Below are 13,939 nucleotides of genomic sequence, written 5' to 3' on the forward strand. Positions count from 1 at the left end.
TCTAATATATGTTTTGGACCTTTGAGATATGATGGACTAAGGCTTAAATATAAGGCTTCAATTTGTACTTTAGGTTTCTGTTCCTATTAGGAATTCTATTAGGATTCTAGTCTATTAGAATTCACTAAAACCCACAAGTTTTGATTAAAAGATTAAAGAGTACACTTATGATGAGTACTGAGTAACGTATAGAATTGTTGAATCACTAAATTGTACACCTGAAACTAATATAACACTAATATGGTATGTTAACTATACAGCAATTAAAAGTAAAAAACTTAAGTTTTTTAAAGATGTCATACAGCTTTTTTGTGGAAGCTTTTATTTTATAATTAAATATGAGGTTTTTAAAAATGAAGATTGGGGGATCCCTGGGTGGCGCAGCGGTTCGGCGCCTGCCTTTGGCCCAGGGCGCGATCCTGGAGACCCAGGATCGAATCCCACGTCGGGCTCCCGGTGCATGGAGCCTGCTTCTCCCTCTGCCTGTGTCTCTGCCTCTCTCTCTCTCTCTCTCTCTCTGTGACTATTATAAATAAATAACCAAAAAAAAAATTAAAATAAAAATGAAGATTGCCTACTTAAATATTTATTGGAATTCTGTCTCTTACATAGAGCTTGCAAGTCCTCTTCATTATTTTCACTCCATCCTGGTTACCCTTCAGCTAAGACAGTAAATTTACTGGGGAAGAGGAAGTATGGGAATTTGGGGAGGTCAGATAATTTGAAAAAACATTTCAGAGTGATCATTGTTTTTTTTGTTTTGTTTTGTTTTGTTTTAAGATTTTATTTGAGAGAAAGGGAGAGAGCGCAAGCAGGGGGAAGGGCAGAGGGTGGGGTGAAGCAGACTTCCCACTGAGCAGGAAACTGATGTGGGGATCCCAGAACCCTGGGATTATGACTTCAGCCGAAGGCAGATGCTTAACTGACTGAGCCACCCAGGTGCCCCTAGAGTGATCACTGTTTTTATATGCTTTTTGATTAATTTGAAATTTCAGACATGAAGGGATGACATGACTTTTTTTTTTTTTTTTACTTCGTCAGTGGGAGAGTCTAGGCTTTTAAGGCTGTGAAACCCTAAAGAACTATTACTGCCATAGTGTCCAAGAATCCATAAACCTAAGTTAGTTCTCCAGAAAGAAAGCACTCAGCTTGGGTATGGAGGCATAAAATGTCTCCCTTCATCTGCTGTAATAGTCCCTGTCCTTGTCTGTTTTGTCTAGTGATAATAGCACCACTCCAGCTTTCTTAGGCTTACAATTTCATGTTCAATCTTTTTTTTAAAAAAATTATTTTCAACCTTTGGTTGAAATTTTGGCTTAAAACTATGTCTCTGGTCGGTAGGCTATAGTTGGGTATTACTTTTTTATTAGTTGGGGATCTCTGCTTTTAAATGTTTATCCACTTATATATAATGTAATTATTGGTCTGGTTGGATTTAGGTCAGCTTTTTCCTACTTGTCTCTCTCTCTTTTTTTTTCTCTGTTGCTTTTTTCCTGGCTTTTTTTGGGCTAATGATATTTTTTAGTATTCCATTTTAATTCCCCTCTTGGCTTTCTAGCTATTCTTTCTTGCATGTTTTAGACAGTACTAGTAAGGATTATAATTTATATCTTTAATTTATTACAATCTACTTAGTGTTCTGCTTTGTATAAACTATAGGAACCTTGTTAGCAGTACAGCTACATTTACTCCATGTTGTCTGTTTTACATTGGAGGGTGTTTTTTACTGTACCATCACTTGGTATATGTTGTAGGATTTTCCATTAGTGGTAAGTCTTTTTTTATTGATTATTTTCATGTTTTTCTTTATTGTAACCTGTGGCAGGCATTTGTAGGATGACTGTACAAGACCTAAAGTATGCAGTCTGTAACTATGGTAACCAAATCCTTGTGGCCTCCATAAAGATGAGATCCATAGTCTTACTAGTCCAATCAACAATTGATGAAAAGGGGTACCTGGGTACCTTTGACTCAAGTCATGATCCAAGGGTTCTGAGATCGAGCCCTATATTGGGCTCCCTGCTCAGCCAGGAGTCTGTCTCTCCTCCCAGCTTGTACTCTGTCTTGCATTCTCTTTCTCTCAAATAAATAAATAAATAAAATGTTAAAAAAAAAAAAAAAAGAATTGATGAAGTCTTGAGTTCAGAAAGGAGGGTTTAGGCCAGAATGATTCCACAGATGCTGGCAGGAGGCAGCAGTTCTGGGAAATAAAAATGAAGCTCTATCACCAGCACCTATGCCAGAGTGGAATACCTCCTTCTCTTTGGCAACCGTGATGGATAGAATGGTAACGAAAGTTGATGCAAAATACCATTTTGTTGCCTTCTACCAGTATGTTTCTTAAATATGGTTGTAAACAATCTGCATTTGAATTAGTAGGGGTATTTATTAAAAATGAGTGCTCCTGGGCCTCACTCCAAGCCCCCCCATAATCAGTATTTGATTATAAGACCCAGAGGTCTAAAAAAAAAAATAAAATAAAATAAAATAAGACCCAGAGGTCTGCACTTAAAGGTAAGTGCTCCGAGCTTGTCTTGTAAATGGCAATGTTGGATGGTCAATACTCCAGGAGTCCTGGCTTTCTAAGGACCAGAATCAATGTTTTTAATGTTTATCTTTAAGATTTACAAGTATGAGACTGATGAAACAGTTTGGTCATAGTCATAGAATTCTAAAGCCTGCATAAAGGTGCCTTCGAGGTCATGCTAGCTCAATAGTCCTGTGCTAGAAGGGAGAAAACAGAGGCCAAATGAGAGCATCTGAGTGATTTTTTACAACTTCCTGATTCACAATAAATAAGGTACTTTGCTATGAATTGTAGATCAGCATAAACTGTATTAACCTTGTCTGCACTATGTAAGTAATTATTTTAATGTTAGGTGTTATTTTTAATCCAGTGCAAAAACCTCTGCCTTTTAGTTGGGCTATTGAGACTATTTACATTCAGCATGGTTACTGACAAGGTTGGACTTAAATCTCTCATCTTACTATTTTTATTCTGTTTGTCCTATCTTTTCTTTTTATCCTTTTTCTCTGCCGTCTTTTGGAGTATTTTTTTATGATTCCATTTTATGGCCTTTATTGGCTTACTAACTATGTCTCCTTGGTGGAGTTTTGTTTTGTTTTTTTGATGTTTAATAGCTACTGTAGAGATTACAATTATTATACATCTTGATACAGTCTGCCTTCAAATAGTATGTCTCTCTTCACATATGGTGTAAGAACTTTTTACTTTACCCTTTTCCTGCCTTTGTGTTATTATAGTTATATATTCTACATAAACCCAAAGTACATTTGTTAAAGTGTTTATTTAAATTCTAGTTAGCATACAGTGTAATTAGTTTCAGGTGTACAACATAGTGATTCAGCACTTCCATACAATATCTGGTGCTCATCACAACTAGTGTACTCCTTAATCTCCATTACCTATTTCACCCATTCCCCCCACCCAGCTCCCCTCTGGTAACCAGCAGTGTGTTTACTCTAGTTAACAGTCCCCACAGTACATTTTTTATCTTTTTCTTTTTTGAAGTACATATTTTTACCTTAATCAGTTATCTAAGAGATTTTTAAATAAGAAAAGTCTTTTGTATTTAACCCACATATTTACCATTTCTGGTGTTCTTCATTCCTTTGTATAGATCTAGATTTCCAATTGGTATAATTTTCTTTTTGCTTGAAGGACTTTAATATTTCTTATAGTGCAGTTTTGCTGGTGATGATGTTTGACAGCTTTTGCATGTCTGAAAAGGTCTATTTTACCTTTGTATTTGAAAGATATGAATTTCAGAAATATTTTATAAAGATGTTTACTGGGTATAGAGTTGTAAGTTGACATTGTTTTGTTTTGTTTTTTTTCTTTTAGTACTTTAAAGATTGTTCTGTTTCCTGGCTTGTATTGTCTCTGATGAGAAGCCTGCTGTAATTCTTATGTTTGTTCTTTTGCTTATAGTGTGAGTTTTTCTGACTGCATTGTAGAATTTATTCTATCAGTGTTTGACATTTTATTTACAAGTTGTTAGTGTTCTCATTGAACGTGTAAGTTGTCAGTGATCACCCCATGCTGATTTTCTGTAGCCTCTGACCCCTGTGTTTCTAGAGAGAACTAGACATGCCTATAGAAAAAGGAGAGGAGAATCTTTCAGTTATTCATGGCTTCAGAATTGATGTAAGAGTCTCTTGTGATCTGCTTTGCCCCTCCAGAAACATTAAAGGCAATTTTACTTATGCCGCTTCAGACAGGCAAGGGGTACTCTTTAGTTTCAAAGTATTATAAGGAGTATTTCTGATGTCTCTGATAGTTGGTGTGGATGACTACAGCTCAGAGTCTGATGTGATTATTATACCTTCAGCCCTGGACTTTGTCTCACAAGATGAAATGTTGACGCCACTGGGGAGATTGGACAAGTATGCTGCAAGTGAGAACGTATTTAACAGGTATGTGCATATTCGTTTCATTGTGGAAGTGGAAGGATTATTACATTAATTTCAGTAGGAAAAATACAGTTTTCTAGTTTAAAAGTGGTAGTAACATGCAGTCTCAATCAACATGTTTTGTTAATAATCGCAGCCGAAACCTTTTTTATAATTGTTTACTCATGATCTTAATAAGCATGTAGAGCTCACTCTTTGCTTCTTGGCAAAAAAAAATACCATTACTTTTGCTGATAGGTAGAATTTTGTTATTTGTGTAAGGTGATTACTGAGAGGAGTATATTATTCTTTCAACAGATAATGTTATATACCTACTGTGTGCCAGGTGATGTTCAAGGGGATGGAGAGACACTCTTCTGAATGCATTGTTTCTCCAGCTGTGATCCCCAGAATACCTGTACCAGAGTTTTCTGGGAAATCTGAAAGTCTTAAATTTTTTGAATATAGATGTATATATCATTTAGTAAAAATGCATGAAGGTAATATTTTATATAACGGAGAATGTGTGTATTTTCCTATTTGATAATTGAAGATAACTGTTGGAAATTTTATAGAATTTTCAGTGACCTTAGAAATTTGTCACATCAGCTAAAGATGAAAAATAATTTGGTAAATATTCTTATTACAATAAAATTCATACTGGCATTTGTCACTTAGGAAATTAGTGACTTAGTATATATTATAAAATATATTTTAAAATTCCTTAAAATTATGTAGATTCTCCCCTTTGGAATTCTAAATATCACTTATTAATGCCACTAAACACCAGATCTTTTTCTTCTTCTGTTAGACAAATGGTGGCCCGGACTTTGCTGGACACGTTGAGGGAAGTCTGCGATGATGAAAGAGATTGCATTGCTGTTCTGGAAAGAATTAGCAGATTAGCTGATGATTCAGGTATGTTTATGCAGAGAAAGGTTTCTTTTACCAAATTTGAGGTTTTAAAAATGAATGAAAAACTTAGTGTGATATGAGACTTTTTAAAAAGATTTCCTAAGTAAATGACCAAACACATCAGGAAGAAGAAAATAACTTTCTATGAGCTATATTTTGTAGTTGGTCTGTTTAATTTTAGAAATTTCTCATCAGAAAAATCTAAAAATTGTTTTGCAGCATATATGTTAATATTATAGGATTACTAAAAACTTACAAATGATTTTGAATAAATTTAAAAGGGGTAGAGTGGGCTGTAAGTTTTTTTAGACAAATATAAAATGCTTTCTTTTCCTCTGCTCTCTCACTTCTGAAAAATGTGACTCAGTCATGGTAAAACTAAAACGTTTTATCTCCAAAGCTAAGACAGGAGGGTTTGCTCAAGAAAGAGATAAACTTGACTTAGGCTTGGAATATGGTTAAGTTCTTTAAAAATATTTTTCTTGGGGCAAAATATGCATAACATAAAACTTAACATTTTAACCTGATTTTTTAGAAAAAGATTTTATTTAGGGCAGCCCTGGTGGCCCAGTGGTTTAGCGCCGCCTTCAGCTCAGGGTGTGATCCTGGAGACCTGGGATCGAGTCCCACGTCAGGCTCCCTGCATGGAGCCTGTTTCTCCCTCTGCCTGTGTCTCTGCCTCCCTCTCTTCTCTTTCTCTCTCTCTCTGTCTCTCATGAATTAATAAATAAAATCTTTTTTTTTTAAGATTTTATTTATTTATTCATAAGAGACAGAGGCAGAGGGAGAAGCAGGCTCCCCGCAGGGAGCATAATGTGGGACTCAATCCCAGGACCTTAGGAGTACTCCCTGAGCTGAAGGCAGACACTCAACCACTGAGCTACCCAGTCATCCCATTTTAATCTTAAGTCATATGCATATCTTTATTTTTTATTTTAGAAACAATTAAAAATAAATATATTTTTTCTTAAGCCCATTATCTCTTTATTAAAATGTGTTATTTTTCACTTTCTAACAAACTTTTTTCATGTCAGCAGTTTCATTTTTAAGTTTTTAGATGGGTTCATCTTTGGGTGAGCAATTTGTTTTATGGGAATATATTTTACTATTTACATAAGCCTTAAGTATTTTTTATTTTCCTATAGGGTAGAAAAAAATTTGTAAACTTACAAATCTATTTACAACATTCTGTGTATGTACTTATGTGTATCCTTGTTTCAGAATGGTTTTAGGAGAATCTCATCAATTATAATTTTTACTTATTTTTTGCATTGTGGCTATTGCTTTTTTAGTAGAATAGATATTCTTTAGGGAGGAATTTCTTTTCCTTTACCTGTTTGTCACTGATAGTGCTTGTTTTTATAAATACAAATGTGTATGTATAGTTGACCCTTGAACAACATGGGTTTGAACTGTGCAGGTCCATTCATACAGATTTTTTTTTTGATGAGTACATTAGTATAAATGTATAAAAAATACATGTTAATCAACTGCTTGTTATTGATAAGGCTTCCAGTCAACAGTAGGCTATAAGTAGTCAGGTTCTTGGAGAGTCAGAAGTTATATGTGGATTTTTTACTGCACAGGGGAGATTCAGTGCCCCAGCCCCCTAGTTGTTAAAGGGTCAACTGTATTTTTTTTTAAATATATTCTCAAGTCTTTGAGTTCATGATAAATATCTCTATTGACATTTATATTTTTTGTTCATTCAGTGAACATAATACAGTGCACAGTCCTATGCCAGAGTCTAGAATAAATGCTAGAGCAGTTACTAAGGTGAATAAGAATTCTTGTCATCAAAATAACAGTTTAATGAATGCAACTAACTTATAAACAATAAATTATAACGGAGAGGATTGGTGCTGGCTTTAGAAAGTTAGTGAATTGAGTTGACTTTAATAGAATGATGAGGTACAGAGAAGGGAAGGAGCATACTCAGGAGAAGAAAAGACCAGTTTGGAGGCTTAAGGAGTTCAAGGTAGCGGCCCATTTGATCAACGTGTGGTTTAGTGTGTCTGCAGTTTAAAATAATGACGCTGTTCAATAAGGTGGTTGAGGTCCAGATTGTAAAGGTTTATACTGTGCCAGCTAGATTTTTTTTTTTATTTAGAACAGTTACATGTACCAGTACAGGCTGACTTGTAGTGATAGACATGATATAGATGGGCAACAGGAACTCTTGCTGGGGAACTTTGCTACTTTAATATTGCATAAAACTAACTGCAAAAAGTATACAGACTATAAATTTTCAGCTCCATGAAGTAAAGCAAAAATAAAGGCCCATGAAATTAGAACTTAGATCAAAAAATAGAACCTGCGTCCTAGAAACCATCTCAGGGCACCTGCTCATTTCTGTCCTGTTCTTCTTCCCCAAGGTAATCCATGTTTGGACCACTAAGTATATACATTAGTTTGCCCCTCTGAACTTTATATGGAATCATACTGAAGATATCCTTTTGTGTCTAGCTTCTTTATACTTCGGAAGCTTATCATATTGTTGATGTGTAACTGTATAGAATTTTAAAAATTGAACCAGGAAAGAGTTGGATGAAAGATGTACTGATGAAGGAGGGAAAAACTTAAGCAAATTAGTGGTGAATCTCTAAATAAGCACTTGCTATATAAAATCCTAAAATATATATATATGACTATCTCTCTCTCTCTCTCTCTCTAAATATATATATATAACAATTTTAGAGGAATAAAAAAAATCAGTGTAAAAGTCGGTAAGGTTAAGGCAGAAGAAAGATGTAAAGATTCTAAGCCCCTTGTTTGCTTAGGAAAATGGAATATATGCATTAACTTTACAACTGTTTATTTTTCAGTAGTCATGATCAGCCCAGCCCACCACATTAGAGACATTAGGTTCGATTGCCTTTTCTTCCTCCATTCCCCTCAGCCATCGTGGTAGCTCTGAAATCCCTCCCAAATGACTCAGAGTGGGTTCACTTCTTGACACTGTTTTGTTCATTGGTCTATTTGCCTGACTGGGGCTTTGAAGAAAGAAAAGTTACCAATTTCATTCTTAACCAGAACTGTAACTTGTATCCTTCTTTTGCTTCAAAAATACATATTATTAAGTCAGTATTAGCAAATTCAGGGTCAGTGAGGAAAAGGAGAAGCCTAGGTCTTTTTTTTTTTTTTTTAATGAATTACATTTTTATTTTCCAAAACAGAAGCACTGTTTTGTTCAGTTACTGTCTAATTTCAGATGATAGAGCCATGTAATAGAAATCTCAAATATTGATTGGTTTGTTGATAAGATTCTTAGATTTGTAAAATGCTAGTACATTTTCTGCTGATAGTTTCATTAATTTCTGTTTGTTGAAATCTAAAGTTCCTCTGGACCCATGCATACATATTTACCTTAAAGTACCTTTAATAATATAATCATGCATAGGTATTAACTTCTAATTAGGTCTGATGAAATCAGTTGTATTGATAATCCATCATGTCTGTATGTGTTTTAGTCACTTGCATCTCTTCTGTGAATTGCCTATTCATATTCTTATTTTCTTGTGTTCATTTGAATAGTGGGTTCTTTGTATAATTAGTCAGTAATATTTCAATATACATGTATTTTCTCCTAGGCTGGTTTGCCTTTAACTGGTACCTATGGTCTATAATGGAGGCTTTATAAAGTGGAATTAGTTGGTCTGATAGTTGGTTTTGGGGTTTTGTTTGCCTTGGAAGGGCTTCTCACCTCAAGATAGAATATTCTTTTTTAATGTTGTCTTTTAGTGCTTTTGATCTTTAAAAAAAAAAATGTGGAACTTTAATGCACTTAGAATTCACGTATGGGGATCCCTGGGTGGCGCAGCGGTTTGGCGCCTGCCTTTGGCCCAGGGCGCGATCCTGGAGACCCGGGATCGAATCCCACATCGGGCTCCCGGTGCATGGAGCCTGCTTCTCCCTCCGTCTGTGTCTCTGCCTCTCTCTCTCTCTCTGTGACTATCATAAATAAATAAAAAATTTAAAAAAAAAAAATTAAAAAAAAAAAAAAAGAATTCACGTATGATGTGCAATATAGGAATTATCTTTTTTGGTCACGTGACTAGGTAATTCTCCTGCCATTACTCACTCTTAGACAGTTCATCCTTTTGAAACTCAGAGATTGGAGATGCTATATTTGTCACACTTAAACTTGCTGTACATATTGAGTCTTTTCAGGTTTTTTTTTTTGTTAAAGACTCTTGGGCTACTTAAATGGTCACTTCCATTTTAGTCTTAGTGAAATTTAACTGTAAATTCTCCATTTGTTGATTAGATTAGGAGCCATTTTTTTTTTTTTAATGGCTTGACCTAGGAGGCTTTTAGATAGTTCATAGATAATAGATGTTTTGTTGATGTGAATATTGGATATTTAACCCCAATTAACCAATTATGGCACAGTGTAGGTGATGGATAAATTTGGTCCTAATAGGAAATGATTGCATAGTTGGTATATAGTAGGAAGTAGAAGTCTAGGATGGGAGTAGGGTCTTTTACTCATGGGATTGACCTGCATATGATTGTGAAAAGGATCCTAGAGTTAGAGAACATTTTGTAAGTCCTTTTTATGTAAAAGATGGAAGTCCAAAGCTTTCCTAGATAGTCTTAACCCCAGGCAAAGATTTTGTTAGTATGGTAGAATGCATTTGCTCACATTTTTATTATTTCAATAGAACCAACTGTGAGAGCAGAGCTGATGGAACAGGTGCCTCATATTGCATTGTTTTGTCAAGAAAACCGGCCTTCAATCCCATATGCTTTTTCCAAATACTTACTGCCTATTGTGGTTAGATATCTCGCAGATCAGAATAATCAGGTAAGAGTGCCATTTGCATGTTCTTAATGGAAATTTAGATGATACTGTGTATGCAGAATGGCCTACCCTAGGTGGTCTCATTTGAGTGTTTTTTCCTCTTCAACTTCATTATTCTGTTTTTCAAATGGCCATGTGTCTTAGACAAGATATGTTGAGAGTCTGGCAAATCTGGGAAGTCTCCTTAATGGTGTTATAAGACAATGTCCAATAGCTGCATTCTTATGTGGTACCCTTATGGGTGTCCCTCAGAAAGTTTGCTAATTTGTGAGTCATCTTTCACAAGGATGGCTCTTCTTCTGCATGTGTGAGAGCATATGAGCAGGGGTGGGTTGGGAGGCATGGGCAGAGGGAGGGAAGCAGACTCCTCACTGAGTGGGAGCTCAATGTAGGGTTTGATTCCAGACCCTTAGATTGCCACCTGAGCTGGAATCAAGAGTTGGATGCTCAACCGACTGAGCTGCCTAGTCCCACAAGGATGGCTTTTCTGTTTCACTTCATTTGTCGTATCCTAGTTTACCATTATGTCTTTGCAATAGCTGGAGAAAATAGCAACAAGTTTTTATTTGCGAGGTTTTGCCAGTTATGAATCCCTTTAAGTTGAGATGAAAGTCTTCAATTTTGTGAAAATCAAGTAATAGATTTTTGTTATATCGTGTATGTACTGTGTTTATACTGCTGATTTTTTTCCCCTAGGTAAGGAAAACAAGTCAGGCAGCTTTGCTGGCTCTCCTGGAACAGGAGTTAATTGAGCGATTTGATGTGGAGACCAAAGTATGCCCCATCCTCATAGAGCTAACTGCCCCAGATAGCAACGATGATGTGAAAACAGAAGCAGTGGCTGTAAGTAGAAAGCGCTTTTTCTATTTAGGTGAAAATTAGTCACTATATTGACAAACAGGAGATGCTCAAATATTTATTGTATTATGTGCTATGGAGTTTTACATATATCAGCTATGAAAGTAACCACAAATCATTAGAAAGGGCTAGAAAGGGATGTGGGCATACAAAAAAAAGTTCTCTGGGCCCCATATTATGCTTCACACCTGTGAATCTGATGGCTCTTTCACCAGACGCTGAGAAAGCAAGATAGGCATCAAGAGAATAACAAGGAACTGTAAATTCATTACTATGGAAAAAGAAGATAGGAGAAATCAGTGCAGTTAAAACAAAAAACCCTGTATTGGGTGAAGAAACATTTGTGAGAATCTAGTTACTGGTGAACACTTTTCTAGGCACTGTGTAAGCACAGGAAAAAAAAATATAGCTCCTGCCCTTTGCAATACGGTCTTTGAGGGAAGGATAGTCAGGCACATAATTTTATAGTGCTATATATGTGATATAAATTGTGATTATAAGAAAAACATGCATATTTAATCATTATGTACATAACAAAGGTATAATCCATCTAAAAATCTATTCAGTTCTCTTTGGAGGGATGCCTGGGTGGCTCAGTGGCTGAGCATCTGCCTTTGGCCCAGGGCGTGATCCTGTTCCTGGGATTGAATCCCACATTGGGCTTCCTGCGTGGAACCTGCTTCTCCCTCTGGCTATGTCTCTGCCTCTCTCTCTGTATCTCTCATGAGTAAATAAATAAAAAATCTTTAAAAAAAAAAAAATCTCTTTGGATAGTGAGAGTTTACTAGTTAAACCTAAAATAGGGGTGCCTGGCTTGCTCGGTTGATGGTGCATGCAACTCTTAGGGTTGTGGGTTCAAGCCCCATGTTTTGTGTAGAGATTACTTTAAATAAAAACCCTAAAGTAATGGCATATATTTATATATGGCATATATATGGCATATATATATATATATATACATATATATGTATATCTCACTAATATGAAACCCATGATTCTTTTACAGTTGTTTTATTTGATCATGTTATGCACTCCCTGGCCTCCTAGTAGTTTTCTGTCTTGGAAATAATTCATTCTGATAAGTTTAATTATGTTAGATCAGTGATACAGTATGTAACATTGGATCTTTATGATTTGAAAATGCTTAGAAACTGTATGGAGTGAAAAAACAAAACTGGCTTTGGGATTTGGGAGATACAGATGTTATCTCCAGTTCTGAGGATGCTGGGATTTTGAGAGATTGTATGGAATCTATAGATCAGTGTGGGGATAGTCTCCCACCTTAGCAATCCATGAGTATGGTAGATCTCACCATTTACTTAGATCTTCTATGTATCTCATCAGTGTTTTATAGTTTTCAGTAGACAGAACACATAGATATTTTGTTGAACTGTATTTCTTAACATTATTGTGAATGATACTGTTTAAATGTTTTTATTTCATTGCTAATGTATAGAAAAACATTTGATTTTTGTATTCTGACTTAGGTCCTGCAAACTTCCTAAGCTCACATATTTTCTCGTGGCTTCTTTGTAGATTCCTTGGGATTTTCTATGTAAACAATCATGTCCTATATGAAGAGCTTTCTTTCTTTGCAATCTATTCCTTTTACTTCTAATCATGTTCGTATGGGCTAGAAGTAGGTGTAATAATAACAGACTATCAGATTTCTTTCTATACTAACTGGGGGGTGGGGTGGGGAATTATTTAAATAGCATTGGTCCAGTTTTCAAACATAGTTCATCCTCATTTGCCTGGGGCTGTGTTACCCGAAACTGTGTGTGTTGGAACTGTGTCCTTGCATTCCTTGGAACCAAGGGACACAGTTCTCTTATGCACGACTTTCTGTTAATATGGTACTTTGCAAGGTAAGGACTGCCTCTAGAGAGTCTTTCCTTAGCAGTACAAATGTTCTAAATCCAAATTCTTCTTGTGGATAATCTTTCTCTTTGAACAGTGACCATTTATTTTCTTACTGGGAAAATATAGAGTGTTTTGCTTTTAAAGTTATCAGGCAAAATGATTAATAAGATTAAAACTAAAAAAACTAAAAAAACTAAAAAAAAAAAGATTAAAACTATAGTCAGGAATGAAATTTTTCAGATTTTCTCTGGGTTTTATTGTAAATTTAGTAATTGATTTTATTGGTAGTAATACCTATTTTTGTCTTCAACTTGGATAAATAAGATGAATGTTTTTGTGATGTATGCAGTAAAATGATACCATATCCTCTTTTATATTTCGTTTATTTTATAAAATAAAATATATTTTATTTTAAAAGTATATACTTTTAATAAGTTAGCAAACTTAACTGGAAAAGTCTTAGTTTGAAGATGTTTTCAGTGTGTTTTTTGTTCTTACCCATTTTAGATCATGTGTAAAATGGCTCCCATGGTTGGGAAGGACATTACAGAGCGTCTTATCCTCCCGAGGTTTTGTGAGATGTGCTGTGATTGCAGAATGTTTCATGTTAGAAAGGTATTCTTTGGGTATTTTGTTTCAAAATACATAATTTTAGTGATTATTGATATGTGAAACAAAAGATTTATTTGAAAAGCACTGTGTATGTACCATTTTGAAATGTCAGTGATGCTTTTGTTTCAGGTCTGTGCTGCCAATTTTGGAGATATTTGCAGTGTAGTTGGCCAGCAAGCTACTGAGGAAATGTTGGTAAGTATTGCAGCAATAAAGGAGTAAGCAGTACGTTACAAAGTAACACATGAACCTGAAAATGCATACATTTACCCCCAGATTTTATTAACACAATCCCATGAATGTGAACTAGAAAGATAATATGACTTTGAGTTTGAGAGTTTAAATTTCTATAATCTGAGCACTTGAATTGTGTTTTGATGATAGTTTGTTAAAAATGCAGATATGTGATATATAAGCATTGATGTATTTTTACCTGTTCCATTTCTGTTAACTCAATTCTTATTCAAAGAAATC

The 13,939-nt window shown here is 35.2% G+C and overlaps 1 protein-coding gene across 5 annotated transcripts in view; it reads left to right on the forward strand.

The window, feature by feature from the left end:
• Positions 1 to 13,939, forward strand: part of PPP4R1 (protein phosphatase 4 regulatory subunit 1) — a 62,472-nt gene that overhangs the window by 16,949 nt on the left and 31,584 nt on the right. For 2 of the 5 annotated variants that reach the window (XM_041765752.1, XM_041765767.1), the window contains 6 exons: positions 4,302 to 4,437; positions 5,225 to 5,331; positions 9,993 to 10,135; positions 10,829 to 10,975; positions 13,361 to 13,468; positions 13,595 to 13,660. In XM_041765752.1, the coding sequence (XP_041621686.1) occupies positions 4,302 to 4,437; positions 5,225 to 5,331; positions 9,993 to 10,135; positions 10,829 to 10,975; positions 13,361 to 13,468; positions 13,595 to 13,660 (707 nt within the window). The remainder of the gene's footprint in view (positions 1 to 4,301; positions 4,438 to 5,224; positions 5,332 to 9,992; positions 10,136 to 10,828; positions 10,976 to 13,360; positions 13,469 to 13,594; positions 13,661 to 13,939) is intronic. The other 3 variants (XM_041765760.1, XM_041765776.1, XM_041765788.1) reach the window with 2 other exon arrangements.

This window comes from Vulpes lagopus, chromosome 1, assembly GCF_018345385.1.
Source record: "Vulpes lagopus strain Blue_001 chromosome 1, ASM1834538v1, whole genome shotgun sequence".
NCBI classification, from domain to species: domain Eukaryota; kingdom Metazoa; phylum Chordata; class Mammalia; order Carnivora; family Canidae; genus Vulpes; species Vulpes lagopus.